Genomic DNA, 24,202 nt, shown 5'->3' with positions numbered 1-24,202 from the left:
TTTCAGCAAATAGATTTAATGTTCATCTCACATTGACCTTGTTATTCTAGAAGGAATCTTTTTCTGTTTTGTTTGCTTTGACCTTAAATTTCTCAGGATCAAAAGGGAAATATGTTTGAAGAATTCTTCCTTCCTGATTTGTTTTTAGTACTATGATTTCTGTTGTCATCTGGGTTTGGTTGACCTTGAAGTGTCAGAAGGTGTTTTTAGTAGGTGAAGGTACTGTTCATGAGTGATTTTGGATGTCTCTGGTGAATTTTGTTTTGGTTGGGAGGCCCGAGGTAGGAAGTAGGATTGAAGGAAATTCTTGAACTGGAGTCACACCACTTTGTAATGCTAAGAGAATATTGTCATTACTGAGAGTGGCAGCTTGCTTATGAGGGAGTAGAGATGATTTATTATAAAAGTTTACTTGCTGTAAAAGAGTTCTCTTGAAGAAGTTGGTTAAGTATTATGCGCCACTGGGAAAGGAAAAGAAGTTGTTTGTAGATATTTTTCTCAGTAATAATATTTGGCAGGCTTTTACTTGTGACTCCTCATTGTTTTCACTCTGTCTAATGCTAATGTTGACATTTATGGCTGTGAGAGAGGCCTGATTGAATATCTGAAGGCTTTTGTGGTAGCTACTCAGCTGCTATGGGGAGACACTCCCTCTCCTCTGATGCCCAAGTTGAGATCAGTGCAGGATTTGATGTGGAAGATTTCAGAGGATGTGCAGTGATGTGCCAGAAAAATGCATCAGCCTGGTGGCCTTCGGGTGGCAAGGAGCTGGAGAAAGCCTCAGCTCAGTGAGCATATCCCATCCCCAGGCCTTTTTGATATGCCTGTGCATAATGTACACAGATGGGGCCCTCTCCAAGAACAAGATAGCCAGTGTGCCTCTTAGGACCTTTGTGGACCATCTGTACCAGGATTTCACGTGGTGAGACAGGAGGTCTGAGAGCACATGCTGAGACCTCCTCTTTATGATTTGCATTTTTTAACCCACTCATCTCTAATATTCACTTTGGCAAGTGTAATTAATGTTCTCACATTAAATGAAAACGCTGAATTTTTAATAGATTCCTTGGGTTTTGGTGATAGTTTGATACTGTTTCCAACAGAGAAAAGATATGAAGAAATGATATTTTTTCTAGTTTGCTGTTAGGTTTTTGTTTTCTTGCCTAGCCACCTGCTGAATCATCTGACCCATCTAGCCTAGGAGCAGAGCCCAGAAAACAGCTCTGGGTCCTACCACTTAGGCAGCCTCCCTGTTGTATGTACATACCCATTCCCATGGGCTTGGTGCTGTCCCTGTGTGCTGGCTTCAGCCTGTTGCATCGGCCACTCTCGGTGTGCCAGGTAATGGTTGATCTGTTTCCTGCTGTGTTTGCTTAGATGGTAGTGGTTGACCTTTTTCTGCTGTGTTTGCTTGGATGCTTTGTATAGTAGACAAGGAATTGGGAGAAAAGATTTTTTTAAAAGTACCTATTATTCATTATCTGTTGTTACTGTCATTATGTGCTTCCCAGGACTCCCAAGAGCTTTGCTTCTAGGCCAGTTGATTAACGTCTTTGATGTGTAAGAATCTTCTGAATTTGGAAGTTCTTATCCTTCTCCACCATTTACACCTTTCTGGCACCAGAGTAGAACCATATTGGTGATGGGTATTTTTGAGATGAGTAGCAGGGCTGGGAGTGGAGGTGACAGCTGAGAGACTTAGCAAAGCTAGAGGGGTTGCAGAGAGGCTAATGAGGTGGATACTCAAGCTTAGACTAGCTTGTGATGGGCCTTTGCTCAGCTGTCATTCATGAATGCCAGCATGGCAGCCAATGCTAGAATCGGTCCCTTGGACATCTGTTGATCTCTTTGAAGTCTTTGCTGATTCTCTTAAGTCAGAGTCCTTGCTCTTCTGGGCTACCTTGGCACTTTTTGTTCCCACGTATCTCCCTCAGCTTTGTAGCAAATAGTTAATTGTCTAAATGCCTGTTTCTTCTATCACATATGTCTCTTGACAGTAGGAATCTACTCTCCTCCATCTCCGTTTTCTCATAAGCCATAGATTTTTTTTTATTTTTTTATTTTTTTAATTTTTTTTTTTACAAATAGTTTATTGTCAAATTAGTTTCCACATAACACCCAGTGCTCATCCCCACAAGTGCCCTCCTCCATGCCCATCCCTTCCTCCCCCCCACATCCATCAGTCCTCAGTTTTTGTCAGCATTCAAGAGTCTCTCATGGTTTGCCTCTCTCCCTTTCCCCCACCATTTCCGCCCTTCTTCTCCCCCTTGTTCCTCCGTCAAGTTCCTCCTAATCCTCCTATACGTGCAAACATATGATATTTGTCCTTCTCTGCCTGACTTATTTCGCTCAGCATAACACCCTCAGGGTCCATCCATGTTGCTACACATGGCCAGGTTTCATTGTTTCTCATTGCCATGTAGTATTCCATCGTATAGATAAACCACATCTTCTTGATCCATTCGTCCGATGATGGACACTTAGGCTCTTTCCATGTTTTAGCTATTGTTGAGAGTGCTGCTATGAACATTGGGGTACATGTGCTCCTATGCATCAGCATTTCTGTATCCCTTGGGTAAATTCCTAGCAGTGCTATTGCTGGGTTCTAGGGGAGTTCTATTGTTAGTTTCCTGAGGAACCTCCACACTGTTTTCCAGAGGGGCTGTACCAGTTGACATTCCCACCAACAGTGTAGGAGGGTGCCCGTTTCTCCACATCCTCGCCAGCATCTAGAGTTCTCTGATTTGCTCATTTTAGCCACTCTGACTGCATAAGCCATAAATTGTAATATCCCACTTGTAATTGTTGCTCAGTAAATCTTACTGAATCAAGTGAACAGAGGCGCCTGGGTGGTTCAGTCGGTTAAGCATCTGACTTCGATTCAGGTCATGGTGTCACAGTTCTTGGGTTTGAGCCCGCATCAGGTTCTGTGCTGACAGCTCACAGCCTGGAGTCTGCTTTGGATTTTGTGTCTCCTTCTTTGTCTGACCCCTCCCTGCTCACACTGTCTCTCTCTGTCACTCAACAATAAATAAATGTTAAAAAAAAATTTTTTTTTTAAATGAACAGAGCTGGCTGTCTCTGTGGAAATTCTGCAGCGAGTTTCCATGTTTATTAGTTGTATACTCTGTGATGAGAATGGAGAGTATCCCTGGAGGAAAAAAATCATCATCAGAAGTAACATGTAAACATACATGTAAATACAACATGTAAATAACTCTAGGTTATTATGGAGCTTTTTTGCGGGGGGACAACTTTTCTTGGGATATAATTCACACACCATACAGTTCACTCATTTAAAATGTAAAAATCAGTGGTTTTCAGTATGTTTGCAGAGTGATGCCACCATCACCACAGTCAGTCTTAGAAAATATTCATCATCCCCAAAAGAAACCCTATGCCTATTCCCTCCAGTCCTTTAGACTTAGGCAACCACTAATCTATTTTTTGTCTCCATAGATTTGCCTATTACATTTTATATAAATGGAATCATACAATATTTGTGCCTAGCTTCTTTCACTTAGCATAATATTTCCAAGGTACATCCATGGTGTAGCATGTGTCACACCTAAAGCTTGGTGGAAGTTAAAGGGCAGGTGATGCTTGTTTTTTGGCTAGTGGTTGTGGCTCAGGCCAGTGATGAGTTTGACTGTTCTCATGATGACCAGATCTATAGGCATACGATGGAGATATTGTGGGTTCGGTTTCAGACCACCACAATGAAGCAAATATTTCAATGAAGTGAACCAAATGAATTTTTTTAGTTTCCAGTGCATGTAAAAGTTATGTTTAACTATACTGTAGTCTATTAAGTATGCAATAGCATTATGTCTAAAAACCTGCATAACTTAATTAAAAATAACTTTATTGCTAAAAATTGCTAACCATCATCTGAAGATTTCAGTGAATTATAATCTTTTTTTGGTGGAGAATCTTGACTCAGTGTTCATGGCTGCTGACGGATCAGATTGGTGGTTGCTAAAGGTTGGGATGGCTTTGGAAATTTCTTAAAATAAGACAGCAGTTAACTTTGTCACATCAATTGACTCCTTTCACAAATGATTTCTCTGTGCCACCCAATTCTGCTTGATAGCAGTTTACCCACAGTCAAGGTTCTTACACAGTTGGGGTCAGTGCTCTCAAATTCCACCTCTGCTTTATCAGCTGAGTTTATGTAATATTCTAAATCTTTTGTTATCATTTCAACAATCTTCACAGCATTTTCACCAGAAATAGATTCCATCTCTAGAAACCATTTTCTTTGCTTATCCATGAGAAACAACTCCTCATCTGTTAATGTTTTCTTGTGAGATTACAGCCATTTAGTTACATCTTCAGGCTTCACTTCTAGTTCCCTTGCTCTTTCCACCACATCTGCAGTGACTTCCTCCACTGAGGTCCTCAGCCCCTCAAAGTCACCCATAAGGGTTGGACTGTGCTTCTTCCAGACTTATGTCATGGTAATTTTTTGACCTCTTCCCATGAATCACGAATATTCTTAATGGCATCTAGAATGGTAGATCCTTTTCATAAGGTTTTCAGTTTGCTTTGCCCAGATCCATCAGAGGAATTGCTGGAAGCTACAGCCTTGCGAAATATAGTTCTTAAATACTAAGACTTGTGACACTCCTGGTTGGCTCAGTCAGGGACACATGCAGCTCTTGATCTCGGGGCTGAGTTTGAGCCCCACACTGGGTGTAGAGACTATTAAAATAAACAAACAAACAAATAAAAGGACAAACTTAAAATATAAGACTTGAAAGTTGAAATGACTCCTTGATCCATGGGTTGCAGAATGGACATTGTGTTAGTAGGCAGGGAAACAGCATTCACTTCATTGTACATCTCCATCAGTGCTCTTAGGTGACCAAGTGCATTGTCAGTGAGGAGCAATAGTTGGAAAGGAATCTGTTTTTCTGAGCAGTAGGTCAACAGTGGGCCTAACATCTTCAGTAAGCTATAGTATAAACAGATGTGCTATCAACTAGGCTTTATCGTTCCACTTATAGAGCACAGGCAGAGTAGATCTAGCATGATTCTTAAGGCCTTTAGGATTTTCAGAATGGTCATTGAGCACTGACTTCAACTTAAAGTCACCAGCTTCATTAACCCCTAACAAGAGAGTGAGTCTGTCCTTGGAAGCTTGGCATCGAAGCTTTAGCTATGAAAGTCCTGGATGGCATCTTCTTCCAATAGAAGACTGTTTCATCTACATTGAAAAATCTGTTTAGTGTAGCCACCTTCATGAATGACCTTAGCTAGATCTTCTGGATAACCTGCTGCAGCTTCTGCATCAGCACTTGCTCTTTTACCTTGCACTTTTATGTTATGGAGATGGCTTCTTTGTTTAAACTTAATGAATCAGCCTCTGCTAATTTCCAACATTTCTTCTGCAGCTTTCTCACCTCTCTCAGTCTCCATGGAATTTCAGGGAGTTAGAGCCTTGCTCTGGATAAGGCTTTGGTTAAAGGGAAAGTTGTGGCTGCTCTGATCTTCCATCCAGACCACTAGAACTTCCTTTATATCAACCATAAACCATTTCTTATTATTCATGTGTCCACTGGAGTAGCACTTCTAATTTCCTTCAAAAACTTTTCCTTTGCACTGCAGCTTGGCTGACTCACTCAAGAGGCCTAGCCTGTGGCCCCTCTCAGCTTTCAACATGTCTTCTACACTATGCTGAATCATTTCTAGCTGCTGATTTAAAGTGAGAGACATATGACTCTTCACTTGGAGGCAACTATAGGGTTATGAGTTGGCCTAATTTTAGGAGATTGAAATTATTGTTGTGTCTCAGGGAATAGGGAGGCCCAAGAAGAAGAAGAGAAACAGGAGAATGGCTGGTCAGTGGAATAGCAGAATATACACAGTTTTATTGAGTTCTCTCTCTTCTATGGTCCCAGTTTATGGCACCCCAAAGCAATCATGATAGTAACTCAAAGATCCCTGATCACAGATCACCATGACCAATATAATGATAATGATGAAAACCTTTGAAATATTCTGAGAATTACCATAATGTGACACAGTGACACAAAGGAAGCAAATGCTTTTGGAAAAATGGTTCCAATAGACTTAATTGACCTAAGGTTGCCACAGGCCTTCAATTTGTAAAACAAACAAACAAAACCTCACTATCTGCAAAGCGTAATAAAGTGAAGCTCAATAAAATGAGGTATGCTTGTATTTCATAGACATTTCATAGAGGAGTTCTGAACTTGCTTCTCTGAACAATTACAAGAATTAAGCAAGACAGTGTCAATGAGTACCTAATCCAATGCCTGGCAATCTCAGTGTCTATTACTTGCCTGTGTCCTATTTCAGGTTCCTGGATTCTAGTAAGAATTTGGCAAGGTGAAGACAACAGATAAATTTTTATTTGGTACTTTGAGTTTAATTTACTGATTTTTCCCTCTCTCCTTTTTTTTTTTTTTTTTTTTGTCTTCCCAAGGCTATGCTTTTCTGCTGTTCCAGGAGGAGAGCTCAGTGCAAGCGTTGATAGATGCCTGCCTGGAAGAAGACGGGAAACTGTACCTGTGTGTGTCAAGCCCCACCATCAAGGATAAACCGGTAAGTAATATGAAGTCAGCTGTTGCTTTTCCGGAGCACATATGCATTTGGAATAGCTGAGCACCTCCTTTTTGTAATGGGAATGATGGTAACTAGGATCCTCTTACCCAGGGTGACCTTGCTATGCAGTAGAGCTGGACTATTGTTGATGAGAAGCTAATAACAAATTACTCAGTATTTCATTTTATACCTTTGGGACCACATGTAAACAAATGTGTCCTTGTCTTTCCCTTTACAGCTCTTTTAAGCTAATTCCTATTCAGTAACTCTGAATTGAAGTAAACAGTGCTCTTAGCGGTTTTGGCAACTGGTTTCTGTCACTTTTCAGATCAAGGACAGGAGTAATTTATTAAAAAAAAAAAAAGGATCATAATCAGCAATGTTTATGCCCCTGTGAGTGCAAGGCATTGTGGGTGGTACCCACAATTGGCTTACCTAGAGCTTACACTCTAAAGCAAATAGCTTCAAACAGAGTGAGAGAGGGCAAGGACAGAGAACATGAACCCCAGACCAAAAATAAATGTACACTTATACAGAGTTTGTGGTTAAAAGTTTGTGGTTTCTGAGCCAAAGCATGTGAATAAGTCATTGGGTAAGAGATGAAGACTGCTTCCTTTCTCCTGACAGGGGTTATCAGTGAAGAAGGGGCAAGGCTGCATTCAGAACAACAAAAACAGAAATTGGTTAACATGGCAGAGATAGGCTCAAGGGAATTGTGGAGGGGGTGAGTGTTTGTCAAGAGCTGGTGGTAGGAGTGGGAAATAGAGTAAAAACTCCTATATGGACCAAGGGACTGAGGCAGGTATCCCTCCTGGGGCCTGCAGCGTCCCCTGTCAGACTTACACCAGATGTGTGGGACTTGCTTGGCATTTAAGTTTACTCTCAGAAATGTGCATGGGGAACGAGTTGGGGTCAGAAGTAGAAGCCTTGACTCTAGCATTTAGATTATCTGCTTGGCTCAGAATAAGTCACCTAATCCTTGCAGAATCTTAGATTCCTCATCTGTAAAAATGGCAGGAATAACGGTTTCTCTCTGCGATGTTGAGCAGCTCAGATAAGAGGAAAATGAACATGAAAGCACTTGGTACTTGTGCAGATGTAACTGGATGATGCCATTAGAGCCTCATGGTGCTATAGCCAGGAGAGCAAGATCAGAGCTTATTATCTACATGGTGACATCCACTGAAAAGAATGGTGGTGTCTAGAACAGGGTTTACAGTTGACTGCAGAAGAATGACGCTGGGACTCGTCCACCTCCAAGGGGAAGACTACAGCATGGAAAGCAGAAGGATTTACAAAGAATGGAGATACTGGGTTATGGAATAATCAATGTAAAAGAAGAAGCAGCAAGAATTTTAGCAACTGTGACAGTGCCACCACATATTGCACATCCTGGGGCCATTACCAAATTTTTATAGCAGTTAGCAGACTTAGATAGGGTAGCTATGCGGGTGGGGAAAAAGAGTAGGGGACCTTTGCTAGCCTCAGTCTTAATTTAAGTTGTGGAAAGGCTGTGTCCACTGTGGCTAGGATAGGAATGCGTAGTGTTTCCTCTGAACAAATAATGAGAAAGCTGGAATAACATCGCAAAACCTCTTTGGAATAGTGTGAGATTAGAAAGACTGACCCCAATTTGGCATGGTCAGATGTCTGAAAGGTAAATGGTCAACCTCCAGAGAGCCTCTGCCATTGTAGGAGAAGATTAGAAATATATTTATATGTTAAAAAAAAAAAAGCAGAGGGGTAGAGATCCACATGGAGATAGTTATGCCCAAGGTAGACTAGGAAACTGTTGAACGGAGGGGAGGAGACTGGCGACGAGTAGATGGGCTTGTGTACCTTGGAAGGATGTCCCTCGCTCTGTGGGAAAAGGAGGCTAATACACCTTCTCAGGGCACGCTTCACCAGGACTGGACATCTCTTGAGAAGGGAGTGGTTGCAGATGGAGGTGGTATGTTGATTGCTTTCCCTCCAAATACATGTATTACCCTGAGCATAAAGGACTTTTGAAAATAATTAGTGTAACTATCTGTTTTGGAAATGTTTATGGGGAAACTAACTTTCACTGTTTGTGTTTCTACAAATTTCTGCCTTATTGCAGTTTTCATTTTCTGAACTCAAGTGAAGCAGTTTTATTGGAGCTTGGTGAATTCTGAATGATGGCTGCCGATCACGTATTTCTTTAAGCCAGGCATACTCAGAATTTCCAGCATAAACAATTTGAATAAAACTTAGGATGGGAAACAGAAAAGTCCCCAAATACCTGTAATTCTAATGAACTGGATCCCATTTTGGGTTCCAGCTCTTTTGGTTCCATTTTTGAAACCTTCCCTTTGTTGACTTGAGCTCCACATCTATCACTCCCAGCCTCGTTTGGCCACACTTCCCCACCCAGGTTTCAGTACATTCCACCTCGTTTTGGATGCTCCCACAGAAAGTGAGAGCTGGGTTGAACTCTTGGGAGTAAGTGAGGACCTTGGCAATAACTCAAGGTAAAGTCAACCTTTGGAACTCATTCACCAAACCTTCTGAGCTATGGCTCTTTCTTGCTTTTTCTAATTCTTGGCTTGGCTACCTTTCAGGATCCTAGTGCCCTCATTATGTTGTTTAGTTCTCTCTGATCCTCCCTGGATTTCTCCTTGGAAATACACAGTGTTCCAGAATGACCTCACAGATTTTCTATCCATTAACGTTCTCCCTTATTCTGTTCCCCCAAATCAAGCTCCCATTCCCTTTGTGTGGATGAAGTTAATCAGATTGTTTTCCTAATACAGAGCCTGATAGCAAGGTCCCCTCCCACCTTTCTAAGATCATGTTTGCTTTTTAACTCAAATCCCAAATCAGTGGATTTCTAATAGTACTAGGAGATATTTTTGGTCTGTGATTACCTTTCATTAAATAACTCCACTCATACTACCCTATGTATAAGTCTGACCCTGAAAGATAACAGAAGACACTATATTGATAGCTTGATTAATTGACTTCTGAGTCCCAAAGACTGGGTAGACAAATTGGCAACAGCAGGAACTATTGCAGATCTCCTAGATATGTGACTTTTACCGCTCCTCCAGCAAGAGTTCTGTAGCTCAGATGTTCCAGGTACCCCAGAGGATAGCTGTGTTCTTGCCCAGGCTTCCAGTGAAGTGGACAGACATTGTGACAGTGGTTCCTCTTGTCAAGGTGATTCCACTTTTTGAATGTGTAAATAGACTGAACCTGAAGGTTCAAAATAGCAAACTGATAGAGCAGGAAACCTGCTGAGTCTAACAGAGATAGGGGCTGAAAAACAGTAACCTTGAAGGAGAGATGTGGAAGGAGATGTTTATGATTCTTACTTTCTAAAACACTTTGGCCAGAGATGCGGGATAGTAAACACCTTGAATGGAGTATTCTAGAAGTTTCCTGCTTCCTCCTCTTTACAGTTTATAACATAATCACAATTTATAAATATCCAGAAATATGACAGATTGATTTTGCTCTACAGTTGACCCTTGAGCAATGGAGTCGGGGTGTTAGGGGTGCTGCTGCCCCATGTAGTTGAAAAATCCACATATAACTTTTGACTCCCCAGAAATGTTATTAACTGCCAAAATCCTACTATTGACCAGAAACCTTAACAATAACATATACAGCTCATTAAACCTATTGTATATATATTATATACCATATTCTTGGAATAAAGTAACCTAGAGAAAAGATAATGTTATTAAGAAAATCATAAGGAGTTATGTGGAAACTAATTTGACAATAAACTATTTGTAAAAAAAAAAAATCATAAGGAGGAGAAAAAGCATAGTATAGTGTATTAATAAAAAAAACCTACATATAAGTAGACTTACGTGCTTCAAACCTGTATTGTTCAAAGGTCAACTGTATATTTAAAACTGTCTTAGTAAACTGAAGGGTGTTTATGTAAGGTCCCTTATTTAGCCTGTTGCTCAGGTAACATGATCATCTACTCAAAATTTGAAAAACAAAAATTGGAAAAATATGTTGGGAAGCTGGAAACCACTTGGAGGCTGGCTCAGTTCTTTAATTTTTAATTCTGCCCAATCTGTCTGTAATTCTGTCTTTCCTACCCCCCTTTAAATATCAGCAGGATCTCCAGCACTTTGAATCACTCCCCTTTAGGTACAGAGACAGTCCGGATCCCTTTGACTGGGACTTAAGACTTTCCCAGTCTGATTTCAAGGTTTTTCCAGCCTTTCTATTTTCTGCTTTCCTTCTGAACCCCATATTCCAGTCAACTGAAATATTTCTGATCCCATTTCCGTTTCTAATTGCTACACTTTTTTTTTTTTTTTTTTTTTGCTACACTCATTTTTAAGACCCTCTCAAATGCCATCTCTTTCCTGAGGCCTTCTCTGATCACTCTACCATCTACAGTGACTCACACCTACTATTATAGCTATCTCCAGCCCACATTCAGCCATCTTTTTAAAAAATAATGTGCCTTCCTTCCTTTATACCATGTTTGAGGGACTACTATGGGCAAGGCATTAGAGCTGGTTACTGTGAATCAGACATAAAATCCTGTGTTCAGAGAGTTAATAGTATAATTGGGTTGATAAAGCAAGTATATACATAAGTACACAAACCTATAGAGCTGGCACTATAGGCTAAAAAAGTTTTTGAAATATTTGTCAAATTTAGGAAAAATAACAAATACAGTGAAGATAAGATTAAGGGCTTTGGAGAGTTTCCATATACCTGGAGTGATGAAAGAAAGCTTCTTGGATGAAGTGTCATTTGAACTAGGCCTTGAAAGTTGAAAAGGGTTTGGAGATTGGCCAGGGGAGAGGTGGAGGTGTGGAAGTGTGGGAAGTAGACATTTCAGAGAAAGGCAACAGCATAAACACAGAAAGGGAAAACTGCAGATTGTGTGGAGAACATACAGGTTGGTTAGATGGAGCACAGATGTGTGAAACGGAGTAGAGGGAAATTAAATTGGGAAAATTAAGTAAGGGCTAAGTTACAGGACACCTTGATTGATGGCCTCAGCCTTTGGGTTGTGGTATATTAAATTCTTTCATTCTCCACCTACTTAACTCCTAAGACAGTAACTATAATTTTATCTTGTCTCAGTCAAATCGGATTTACCATATCCCTCCTTAGAAATCTTTAGCATTTCTGATCTTCTTTATTTATTTATTTGTTCCTTTTGGTCTAAATTTGTGGTTTGGGTACCTTCTAAATCATAGGAATTTCTCCAGAGGAGGAATTTCTTCTCTAAAATGAGAGAAATGCCTCTTACTCATAATAAACCCTTGCCCTCTCCCCAGGCTCTGAATTTGCAGTTGAGTCCAGAGTTTCTTAATGCTTGAGTCATTAGAAGCTATAATTCCTTTCTAAAGCGTTCTAAAAGATGCTGCAGTTCTGATATACGAAAACGGTTTTTAGGGGGCAAAATAGCCAGTACCATCCCATAAGGGACCATATGTAGTGTTTTCCAAAGTGTGTTATGAATTACACTGTCCCATCAGACACTGGTCTCTTAAGAAGATCATCGACAAGAGGTTTGCTCGTAGCAATGATAGGTGTCATTTGTTGATAACTTACTTTGTCCATCTTATATCCATTTGCTCATTTAATTAAAGTTTCTGTAGCTGAAAACATTTGGGGAAAATTGATATGTTAAGGTCCTGAGAAGTCTTTCAATAAATAAATTTGGGTAATATTTTTAAGCCAGCATTTGATCTACCTGATTTTGGTAGAATTAGTATTCCATGAAGTTCATTCAAAGAATAGGCTTCTTCTCAGGAAAATCATAGGTAACTAGAACTTTTATGTGTACATTACTCTCTAGAGTTTTAGTGATCAGCATGCCAGTAACAACACCCTTGTCCTCGTACCATGGAGCTGCAAATACACTTTTATGTAGACATTGGACAAAATTGTCTGGCTGCAGGGCACAAGTGCTTGAGGCTATGAACCTGGAAGTTAAAATAGCTGAAAATACAGTGCCAATTTCATTGCTACATCATTTTCTTCAGCTTTTCTAAATCCTAGTTTTGTTTGTAGGTTTAATAAGAATCTATCAGTCATGTCTTAATGCATTGCAAATGAGTAGAATGAATTTAGAAAGAAGAGAGAAGTTAACCATCCACAAATCAAAATGCATTTAGACTTGTTCAGGAGACTCTCAGGAAGTATGACTGGTGGCCAGTAACCTGGAGGACAAGGAGTCTTGCAGGCAAAGGACATCTCTGTACACACCCACACACGCTTTGGGTCAGATAAACCTGGCTTTTAGTTCTGGGTTGACTTCACTCTTTTAGCCTTAGTTTCCTTATCTCTAAAGTAGGTATAATGTTTATGGCATAATAGTTATAGTGAGTTTAAGTGTGACACTGTGTTAAAATGCCTAGTATAGTGGTGTGGTGTAGTAGAAGAAAGTGCTGGTTTCTTCTTTCTTTCAAAAGGAAATCCTCTATCATGCCTGTGTTTTCTAAGCAATGTAGGAGCATCAGCAGCAACAAGCACTAGGTAATTCTGATCAATGAATAGATCACCGGGAGTTGGGTGGGTGGGAGGAGCATCAGAAATTGTGCTGATTAGGCCAAGCCCTGAGGCCCCCACTGGTGACCAGACATACTGTATTTCTATTATCCCTGGAAGGAGGCTTTCAGTGATCTGTGAACTATAGAAGGGCAGATTCTGGATACCTTGTGGCATCAGCATCCGCCCCTCAGGAAAACCGTTGTTAATTTACCAGAACACTGATGAGTACAGAGCACTCACTAAAGTTTAGACACTTTGCCAGGCAGTTGGGACCCACGCAGATATATGATCTCAGCCTTAGAGGACCCTAGAACTCAGTGGAAGGAAATAGACATGTAAATACTAAGTGAAATAAGGAGTCAAAGTATGATAAAAGTATTATAAAGAGTAGTTGTGGAGTGGGGGCTCAAAGGCAAAGTGGTCAGATGTTCCTGAAGGACTCAAGAAGGCTTTTAGAGAGAAGGTATTCCCTTAAATGTTCCCACTACAAATATGGTTATTAGTCATTGCATTTAATTGATAATGGCTTTATAAGTCCAGCATAGAGCAAGGCTGTACATCACCATTTTCAGGGCACAGTTTATGCATGCTCTGTTTTTTCTACTGGGTGCCCTTATGAAAACAGTATGCAGAGTGCTATATGAATTGTTCAAAAATAGCTGATGGGCTGTAAGTCTGTTTGCATCAGGCAGGTTCTGCTGCTTGGTGCAGGCGGCAGGGGTTTCCTTTTAGTACCTGGACTGTTTCCTCACCCTGATGCTAGAGCTGGAGCATTCTGGGAGGGCATGAGATTTCCCAGGGTTCTTTTTGGCTCCCTGTGTAGGAAGAATCCTGGCTATTTTGATGAACCTCTCTGGGGCCTGCGATCTATTTGTATCGAAGGAATGGAAAGAATAGTCTGAGTGTGAGAGTTAAAGCTTTTTGCTTGGATGCTTAGTGGAGTTCTGTCTGTAGGCCCAAGAGCAGCCCAGGGTTCAGAAGTCTTACCAAGAGCAATGAAACCATTAGCTATTAGGTTCCTTTCTGGCCACTTCCTCCAGAAGATACAAGGAGGGTATCTCCCCCTCTCCATTGGGTAGAGAACAGCACTTGAGAATAATAGGTAGCATCTAAACTCCTGGAAAGTGGCTGACCTGTTTGTTAGGGAGCTGTCTGGTAGAAATAAGGTTGAAATGAGATGCCAAATATGAATGTTCTTTGAAGGATCCAAACCACAATTATTGCTGTTGTGACTGTTAGTTTTGGTGGTTAATAATAGTAAAACAACCCCTTAGAACGTGGAAGAGATAAAGATGCCTCACAAACCACAAACTAGTTTATTTGTGATACTGTGGGGCACTCCAGTCATTCTGTGAGGTCTGTGATGCTTAAAATAGAATTGCTGACAGCTGGGGTGGGCCTGAGTTCATCACCAGTACAGCCGAGCTGTTGCAGCTGTATGTCAGCGGCCCAGAGTTTAGCTGACTCATCCTGGCCATCACGAGAGCGGCGATACTGCTGCTTGCTGGGGAGAGCGGTCCTAATGGTTCTGCAGTATTGCCTTTGTGGTTAATGTAGACTGAAAGGATTGTAGGACTAGGGAGAGAAAAATGGAGACCTTCTGAAGAGCTTGAGTAGGAGTTTGAAGGGTATTGAAAAGAGAAAGAGGAGATACGGGTGGTGAGGCTAGGCCATGTGACTTATGGGAAATTTATGGGAAAGAAAACAGCAGAAAGGGGTTGATCAGGTAGTTTCCAGAGCTGGCCAGCAGATTGCACTGTTGACTCTGAACAGTTTGGTTGCTTTGCAGAGCTGCCTTGAGATGAATAGATGAAAAGGAAGGCACTGTGCAGTAGGATGTATATGTGTTGGATGTTTGTTACCTAAGAAAACGACCAGACAAGACAAAATATAGGGTGAGATGTTTAAAATGAGCTCAACATTAATTATTTATTTATGGGTAGGTAAATGTGTAAATTCTAAATTCTGGTCTAAACTAAGAGAATTCTGGAGCCATAGGGTGGCTTGGTCATGTCTGGAAACTTAAAGCCCTAAGGTTTATGTTAAAAACTGCTCTTACTAAAGCTAAATGTTTCTCTTACCCTGTCATTAAAGATACAATAAAAATGCATTTTATATTGAATTTTAACTTAGAGGCTTTTGCAGATTTTCGGTGAATTTGCATTTTAGAAAATGTTATGTAGCTTCTTGTCAAAAATAAATGATCCATACTTTATGGATGGGTCATACTTGACCCATACTTTATTTCTTAAATTTTTTTTTCCTAGCACTTGGCCTGATTTTATCACTGTTAATGACTTTTAGTTTTAAGTAGGATGAAACTTCAGTTTTTACATAGAACTGTAATTATCTTATTCCTCATGGATATCAAAATAGTCAAACATCTCGTGCAGTTCAGTCTGAAAACTTTCAGTTCTTTGAACAGCTATTTATTATTTATATTTACTATATTCTTAACCACTTAAAGTTAATTTCTACAAGAGCAGTACTTTTAGAGCAATAACAGGAGATAAGTGAGACAAGGCCTTGATTGGAGTGAAATTTCTACAGTATTTTGTTCAGTTAGTTCAACCTGGTTATGCCATATATAGATACATAGTAAAAGAGTAAGATATTATAATTGGGCAGTATTACCCAAAGTGTGTTTACTAATAAGTGTTATGAAAAAAATTGGTTCCATGGAACTAATTTTGGAAATGCTGGGTTAAACATTATTTGAAAACAGATTTCTTTCCTGTAGAACCTTGTAGAGCCTTTGATTAATAGAGCCATGAAACTCCAATAAGGAAGCAATAGTGTATAACTTTCCTAAGCAAGGCTTGTCTGGCAGAACCACCCTACAGACTGACAGCTCACAGAACACACAGTGGGAAATCTTGAAAAGGAAAATGAGTGCTTTCAGTTCTATTTTAGGTTTTTTTGAAGAGTTGCTATATGGCATAAATTAATATACTTATAGCACCACCTTTATGTTTGGTTTTTGCCGTTTCCTTAAAAAGATTTGCCTTTGGAGATAAGCACTTCTGCAATAAGATTATTAATTCCTATAATAATTCAGATTATTAATTCTTAAGAATTAAGAAACAGATAATTCAGCCAAAGAGTAGTTTCACAATCCTCACCAGAGCTTCTGTAAGAATACACACTTAAAACAGAAACTAAGACCGACCATTTTAGTGTTTTCTCCCATTTTGGGAGCTGAGTTAAGTAAACCTTTCTAGTCAGAGATCACAGTCTGGGGCCCACAGGATAGATCTGGCCTTCAGTTAGTTTTGTTTAGCCTGTCCAGTGATTTTAACATTTCAATTCGTTCTCAACATTTTAAAATCTTGAAGTTTCACATAAAAATCCGAATTTCCAGCTATTCTTGAAAAATGGAAAAGTCTGACAACACATTCACAAATGATAACTGCTTGCTGGAGCTGTAAGTGTCTGCTTCCTTTAAAAGGCATGGTTTGCTCTAGTGTGTCATTGCCTGCTTACTAACTGCTGTCCTGGTGACTGACAAATTCATGCTACATGTCCATCCCTACAAACCTTTGGTTTTTTGTAACTCCTGCTATAAGGACATGGCATGGATGAAGGGCTGGTGGATGGTGCCTCTTTCTAGAGTGATCTTTATATGCAAATGTCTTCAGGAAAGAGTGTTGAAATCAATGTCAGGCTCATTTAAGGGAATTTTCACCATGTCTGATGAAGTCCCTGTCTTGTCCTCAGTACAGTTGAGGCTCTTACTGCCCAGAGTATAGCCTGTTTGACAACATACTAAAAGAGTTTTTTCTCTCTCTCTCTCTCTCTCTCTCTCTCTCTCTCTCTCACACACACACACACAGAGTGATCCCTGTATATGTAATGGTTGCTATGCTGGGGGAAATTTATGTTGAATTAGAACAGAGTTGTAATTTCATCCATTCTCAAAAACAGTTATTAAAGAAACAAAGATAATCAAAACACAGTTCTTTGATTTGTATTCCACGGCTTTCTACAAAATATTTGAGCCACCTTAAAAAGTATGGTATTCAAAAAGTAGAGAAATATCTATATATAAAAATCAGGACCAGAAAATGTATTCGAAGAGTAAGTCAGAAAGATAAAATATGAATATCAGGCCCTGAGGGCTGAGAATCAACTTAGAAGATGGAGAACATGCCTTGTGTGAGAATGGGCTTATATTTCAGAGAGAATCCAGGGTGAATGGAACTTCCCAGTGGAAAACAGTACTGCAGTATTACTTTTTGCTTAGTGTAGAATGTGCTGATGTTGGCCTGTGTTGACATTTATCTGACTCTCTAGGGGTGGGAGCTCTAGAGGAGCTATTTTCTATTGGCAGCTGGGAAACGCAGGTTTTGTGAATAGGGTTTAATCATTACTGTCTCTTGGGTCTCCTTCCTGTGTTTTTACCTAATCTATAATACAAGAATTGGCTAAGGGAATGGGTTGTGTGTGATGTAATGAGGTGAGGATGCAGCAAGAGAAGAAGCAGTAATGAAAGCTCTCAGCAGGAAGGTTTGAGATCTTCTGCAGAGTTCTTTTGAGCAGCAGTAACGTACAGCTGTTAGAGAAGGCTGCATCTTCTGTGCTTCTGATTAAATGAAACCAGAACCCCACGGATACTACAAGAGAATTGTTTTCACTTGTGTAACAAAGTGACCCGCAATTAAATTCAATTATAGTAAAGTGATAGGAGTTGCCTTACTAGGTCCTGAAGCTGCCTTAAATTTATCAGGCATGAGGCTGGAAGGAGAGGACTCTGTGTAGAAAAAGATATGTCCTACTTTTTTGTTATTGGTGACATTAGGATCTTTGTTCTTACAATGTGAAGAAATCATGTTTTTAATTAAAAATTAATAATGGTCCCTCACGAAGGGATTTAAAAGTAGTGCTTCATGGTATTTGTGAATCTGCCTTTGTGGCAAATGTCAAGGGAACAGTAATTTAGTCAAACAGACCAGCAAATGTTATGAGTAAAGAACTAGATTTTTTTCACATGATAAAGGTGGAGTAAATGCTTAAATGTTAACAGAATTGCAAACAGGTCCCTGTTTTCAGAGTCTAGGGAAGAAATGGAGATTTTACTGCTTCTGGCTAACTGGTGAAGGCAACAGGGTCATAAAAGGCAAAAAGGTAGGTGGGGGTGAATTTTGTAGCAGTCATAAGGAATGTGTGGACTGTTTCTAACTGAGCAGTGCCAGTTTTGGAGTTGATTCAAGGTGTTTTGAAAGTGTAATTGACAGGTTTACTACCTTTCAAATGAGAGTACTTCTAGATAGAAGTCAAGCCACATAAGAAATCATCTTATGTGGTTTTTGCATCAAGTGTTGACAGTTGAGCAATGGGAAAAATGAAGAATTGTGTTGATACTAAGGAAATGAAAATTCAGCTGTTTTGTTTCCTATCCTACTCCACGAGGGGAAAGGAGAGGCGTGTTCCTTAAAGACAGACTCTGTTCTCTGCTTCTACAGACCTCGCCCATTTCCCAGAGCACCTGGCTGGCTGTGTGGCTCCTCGATTCTCAGGCAGTGCTGATGCTTATTACCTTTTGATATGGGAGGGTGTTTTGGGTGTGTTTTTGTTTTAAGATCTTCTTTGGTGATTGAGTTAGGGATTGAGACGAATATGTTTTACGGTTAAGATTCTGTTAAAATATTTTTTGTAGGCAGGAAGTCATAGTACCAGTGAAGAGATACTACCAAATAGAAGTATGTTCGTAAAGATTTCTTTTTCTACTTTTTGAGAAGTTACTTCAGTTTCTAGGCTCACCTTCATTTACCCAAACTTGTTTAAGAAAATCAGATAAATCACAAATAGGTAACACTGTGTGCTTCAGTATTTGATATTGCTGGTAATTCCATGCTAACTTGATGAGTGTCCATCGTGGTTAAACCACATTTCTGAAAGATAAATGTTTCAATTGTAGGGGTTGATTTAAGAATTTAAAAGCCTGACATATAGATAATTTTTAGAAAATATTCCTAATGTTACTGTTCCCTTTCTTTAGGTGAGCTCTTAAAAAGCTAAGTGCTAAACTGTGGCAGGTTATAAACAGTCTATCATGTGTTAAAATGGATCTGATTTAAAAAAAAAAAATTAAAAAAAAAATAAATAAATAAAATGGATCTGATTTAGAACGCAGAGTCTCTCTCTAAAAGACTGCCTTTTCTCAAAACCGCAGGTGGTTTCTGAAGGTTTATGTCTAGAGTGTTGAGTATAGTACCTGTAAGTAGATTCCCCAAGAGTTCTCTTGAAAGGCACTCAATGCAGATTACATAAATTAATAACTGGATTTTGTTTGGGTTATGTATGTTGTAAAATGCACAAATCAGTGGGTTTGTCTTTAGTCACCTTATTCTCATTTGGGGTTGATGGAAATGAAGTAAGGACCAAGTAAACGACTTTTTTTCAGGTGCAAATTCGACCATGGAACCTAAGTGACAGTGACTTTGTAATGGATGGTTCTCAGCCTTTGGACCCCAGAAAAACTATCTTTGTTGGGGGAGTTCCACGACCCCTTCGAGCTGGTGAGTGGAAATAGTAACACCACAACAACAAAAACCACCAACAACAAAACCCCAATATGTATGTAGTCTTCAATATTTTCTAGGTTTCCGATCGACTCTACACAGTCTCCAAAAGAAGTTTCACTGAGCTCTTTCAGGATAAAACATTTTCTCCCCAAATGTTTTATTTTCTTACAGTACAAGAGTGAATTTCATTAAACTGTTATTTTGACAGGATGAAGTCTATTCAGTGCTGTCACATTCAACCACAGATTTTTAAAATAATAACAATACATTTGTCAGTGTGCGTTCTTATGCGAGTCAGCATTGTTATGTGTGACAGAAAAAGCAGTGACCCCATCAGAAATCTGTCCAGCGCAGCTGTGTACCCCTCAGTGACAAGCCAAACCACTGCTCTGCTAGAAAGTGTGTCACACGGAATCAAACTGGGAATCTTCCTAAGTGAAACAGGTTCCTGTTTTTTCTTATGCACTTTGAAAAATGGCTTATGTATTTGAGCGTTTTTATCATGACTTTTTAAAAGCTTCCCTGTTTTTTTTTCTTTTTTAAGTTCTTTTCTAATGATGAAATAATTGAGCCTGCTGAGATCAGGCAGAATCATGATTGATTGAGCCATTTGAAGTGATGCTGAACTGATGACTTCAGTATTTAAATCCAAAAAGAGATCTAATCAGTTAGGGATCAGTGTTCTACCAGTAGACTATGATAAAATTATTTGTAAGAATGGAGTTTTTAAAGTGCTTAAAATAACTTTTCAAAAAAAAAGATGACAAAATAATGTTACCGTTGGCTACAGCAGTTGCAGAAGTGCAGTGTGATTTCTGTTATTTGGAAGCAAGCAGACTTAGCTCTACCTAAAAAAAAAAGAAAAGAAAAAGAAAGTAAAGAAAAAGCATAAAATATTAAAATCAAGTTGTGAAAAAAGAATTATAAAATGTATCTACAGCCATTTGTCTCTGACTTTGATGACTTCTTAATTGTAAATGTCAACATTTCTAATGCATTTATTCGAATCTCAACTTCAGTCTACTCCTCTAAGATATCTGTAGACCTCTATAAAGACACACCCATAATTCCATTTTGAAAGACTTTAAAACACATTAATTATGACTGTGAGGGTTGTAACTTTACAGTTTTTCAGAAAGCCAAATATCTTTAGGTTTTGTTCTCACTTAGTGGAAAAGTGTGCCGAGGGGAAGAAAACCAAAGTGGCAGAGATGCCTCGCCTTGATCTGCTGTCAGAGAATAAAGTCTAGGAAGCGCTAACTTGGCTGTGACCAGCATTATGAGATGAGGGCAAATGTAGCCCTTTGTTTCTAAACTGCTTGTGCTTTATTGAAAAAAAAAAAAAAAAAATGTGGGTCAGGGCATGGAATATCCCTGTCTTTTTCTAACTAGTGTTATGTTTGGGAGTGGAGAGGGAGAAGAATCCCCTTTGACAGTCTTTTAATTGCATATGTGTTCTTCTAAAAGAATGGACGTACATTGCTAGCATTCTAGTCATTCTCCTTCTTCTTTTTTTGCAACTAACTACAAGCACAAATTAGTTTTAATATTCTAGCCCCTCTCCTGTTGTAGATGGGGATCTGAAAAAAAAAATTCCGAAAGAAAAAGTCCCACAGTTATAAAAATAACAGAACTAGCTTTAACCTTTTATGTCTGTTTTTAAGTCACAGACACAATAGTTTATAAACCAAATTCCTTTTTTTATTATTCACCCTTTTTATTATTATTCAGAAGATACTGCAAGTCCTAGGACTAGACAAGAATTTTATTTTGTTGTTTAGTCTAAAATGGGATTTTTTTTGTTCCCTGCCTACATAGTAGACCTTCTTTAAGTCTTGAAGTTCTATCTCTTTTTTAAGCCAAGCTGAAATTTTTTGTTTTAAAATTGTTTTGTCTGCAGTTTTGTGGATAATTATCTGCATTCACTTGATCTAATGAAAAAGTTCCCTCATGCAAACACTTCCCATAAGAGTAGCTAGTTACTAGATGGCTAAGCCATCTATATTAGCATCATAGAATTTTACTGTCTATCTAAGACTTCAAGATTGGAAGCTATGTAATCTAAACACAAATAGTTAACATCTGCAGCTTTTATCCACGTGCATGGAATTGGGTTTCTTTGGAACACACTGAGCTTTGTGGACTGACGTGTGCCTTGGAATAGAGGACTATTTTTAAAGGAATTCATTTTGACTTTGCTAGGCAGTCTTGAGTTGAATACAATGCAGTTCACTTGAACAATAAACATTTATTGAGCATCCACATGTTACTGGCACAGAGCAAGTACGCGTCATGCCAAACTGAATGAACATCCCACTATCGTGTTAAACAGGACATCGTCTACAGACAGTCAAAGATTTCAGAAGAGAAGGAAACAAGAAATGTATTAATAGATTTAAAAGTAGAATAGAAGTAATTAGATCCTAATTGTACTCTTTAACACACTGGATCTCAAATTTGTTTTTTAAATATTTTAGAGCATTTTTTATTACTTCTAAGGGACTATTGTGGCCGTAGAATTCTGAAAAGTCTTAAAACTATCTCAGGCACTATGTGCAGGGCGATCCCGGACTAGACATAGTTGACAGTACTCAAGAGGTGAGATCTAGGTATCCAAAATTGATTTTCACCTTACCCTGGGCCAAAAATTGTCCTTTCACATGTTATAATGACTAAAATATAATAACTACAGTTATTCTTTTGAATCTTGTAAGCCTTTTTCTCTTTGATATCTTCCCATTGTAAGACAGGGACGATTATCCCTAATAAGTTATTCTAAATAGAGTCCTTATCCTACCAGACAGAAACACACAAACCCATCTAAAGAAATAAAGCCACCTGTTATAAGCAGTATTGCCTGGGCTGAGTATCAGTTGGTCCCCACAGTCTTTTTGACAAGTCTTCCTTTTTAAATTTCATGTTGGGAAGGGAAAAAAAAAAATCATAGGCCTAGAAAATTTAACCTGAAAATTGGAAAATATCCGTGGAAAATCTAGATGAGTTTACCCAGTAGATTGCCTGGTTGTTGCTCTAGGTTAGATAATACACATTCCTACTGTGTCTTGTCCCTCCCTTCCATCACTCTTGTCATTGAAAGTGGCAAGCCAAAGACAGTTTGCCTGAAGTCTCCTGGTGTTTCTCAGGTCTTGCTCTCCCTCCACTCCCCCCCACCCCCCGCTTCCCACCCCCATCCTCAGAAAGGCTGTAGGTAGACTTGCCATGCTGTCATGTGGCTCCAGTTTACATACTGTTCGGATAGTCAGTACCAGGAAAGGAGTGGTCTGTCTGGTTCTCTACCTGTTTCCACCTGAGAGTACAAGAGCACGTTACCAGCCTTCATTCAAGTGATGTGATCAGCACATCTTCCTGAATCTCAACACAGAAATAGCCCTGGTGTATATCTCCGTGGCATTGGGCCCTATCTAGAATGCATCTCTTTGCTCTGAGAGGAAATAAGTGCCAGGCTTGGGGATTATAAAGAAACCACCAGGAAAAGGTGGAAAATGAAGCATCTGGTCCCTGCACACACCCCTAGTTTAGAAACATGAGTTTATGACCCCAGCTTCTTGGCTTAGATATCTAATATGAGGATTGCCTCAGTGATCAAGGTTTGGGACCCATCCACTTCCAACTTCAATAAGGCTTGGGAAACTCTTAGCCTTCTCTCTCATTAGGGTCATGTGAGCTGGTCTTCCACATCATGACTTCCTTTGATAGTTTATCTGACCAGATCCTGCAGAACAGATCAGTCTTGAGAGATTGCTCATCTGAGTCCCTGGAACCTACAATTTGCTCATCAAATTTAGGTCTCCAGTCTTTCCTATTGCTCTGATAATTCTTTCCTTTTTTCTCCTCTACTAATATTATGTAATGTATCCTGAAATACCTTTATCCTTCTCCCTCCAACCTTTATTGTGAAGATGACTTTTCTGGGAGGAGAAAAAAACAATACAAAAACTTTTGAGGTAAATATTCAGTGACATAGGACATGCATCTAGTGAACATCCTGAATTTTTCTAAGAGCATTTATTTCAGACATTCTGTACAAACAGTCTGGTAGTTCACATGTATTAAGAATCACATCCTGATTTGTGATTTAGGAAATAGTATTGTAACCATATCCTTTGTTGTTGTTGTTGTTCTGTAAAGTAATAGAAGCCAGGTTTCTCGGTGGTAGAAGTTTTTTCTTTGACCAAGTCCCAAGTTCAGTATGAGTTGTCCCAGATAAACTCCAGATTTAGCACACTGACTTGATTAACTGGATTGCCTTTAGGGTTAAGGATTTTCTAATGTTAGTCATTCTCCCCCTCAAGCCCTCACCCACAGCTGGTGTCAGACTTTGCCATATCATTAGCAGGTGGAATAACATTAGCATAAAGCCAAAGTAAGACTGGGATGAACTGGTGCTTCTGGAGCAGAAACCATGCCACATTAATATTAAGCAAAGATTTATGAGTAGAGAGAAAAACACCCCTGGGCAAAACTAAACATGTGAGTACCACTTTGTGCTCAGCAGTGTGTTCAGAGCTCTCATGTATGTTTAATCGTCAGTGATAACTCCGTGAGGTTGTAAGTGGTAAACTGTTCATTTCATCAGAGTTCAAAGG

At 39.4% G+C, this 24,202-nt stretch overlaps 1 protein-coding gene across 6 annotated transcripts in view; it reads left to right on the top strand.

The window, feature by feature from the left end:
* The window catches only part of CPEB3 (cytoplasmic polyadenylation element binding protein 3), a 191,860-nt gene that overhangs the window by 136,873 nt on the left and 30,785 nt on the right, over positions 1–24,202 (top strand). For all 6 annotated transcript variants that reach the window (XM_039230189.1, XM_039230192.1, XM_039230191.1 and 3 more), the window contains 2 exons: positions 6,452–6,570; positions 19,475–19,589. In XM_039230189.1, coding sequence (XP_039086120.1) covers positions 6,452–6,570; positions 19,475–19,589 — 234 coding nt within the window. The remainder of the gene's footprint in view (positions 1–6,451; positions 6,571–19,474; positions 19,590–24,202) is intronic.

The sequence above is a fragment of the Hyaena hyaena genome, unplaced genomic scaffold (genome assembly GCF_003009895.1).
Source record: "Hyaena hyaena isolate Hyena2069 unplaced genomic scaffold, ASM300989v1 scaffold_44, whole genome shotgun sequence".
In the NCBI taxonomy this organism is placed as follows: domain Eukaryota; kingdom Metazoa; phylum Chordata; class Mammalia; order Carnivora; family Hyaenidae; genus Hyaena; species Hyaena hyaena.
Note: the sequence above shows the minus strand (reverse complement) of the source record. Positions and strands in the feature narration are given on the sequence as shown.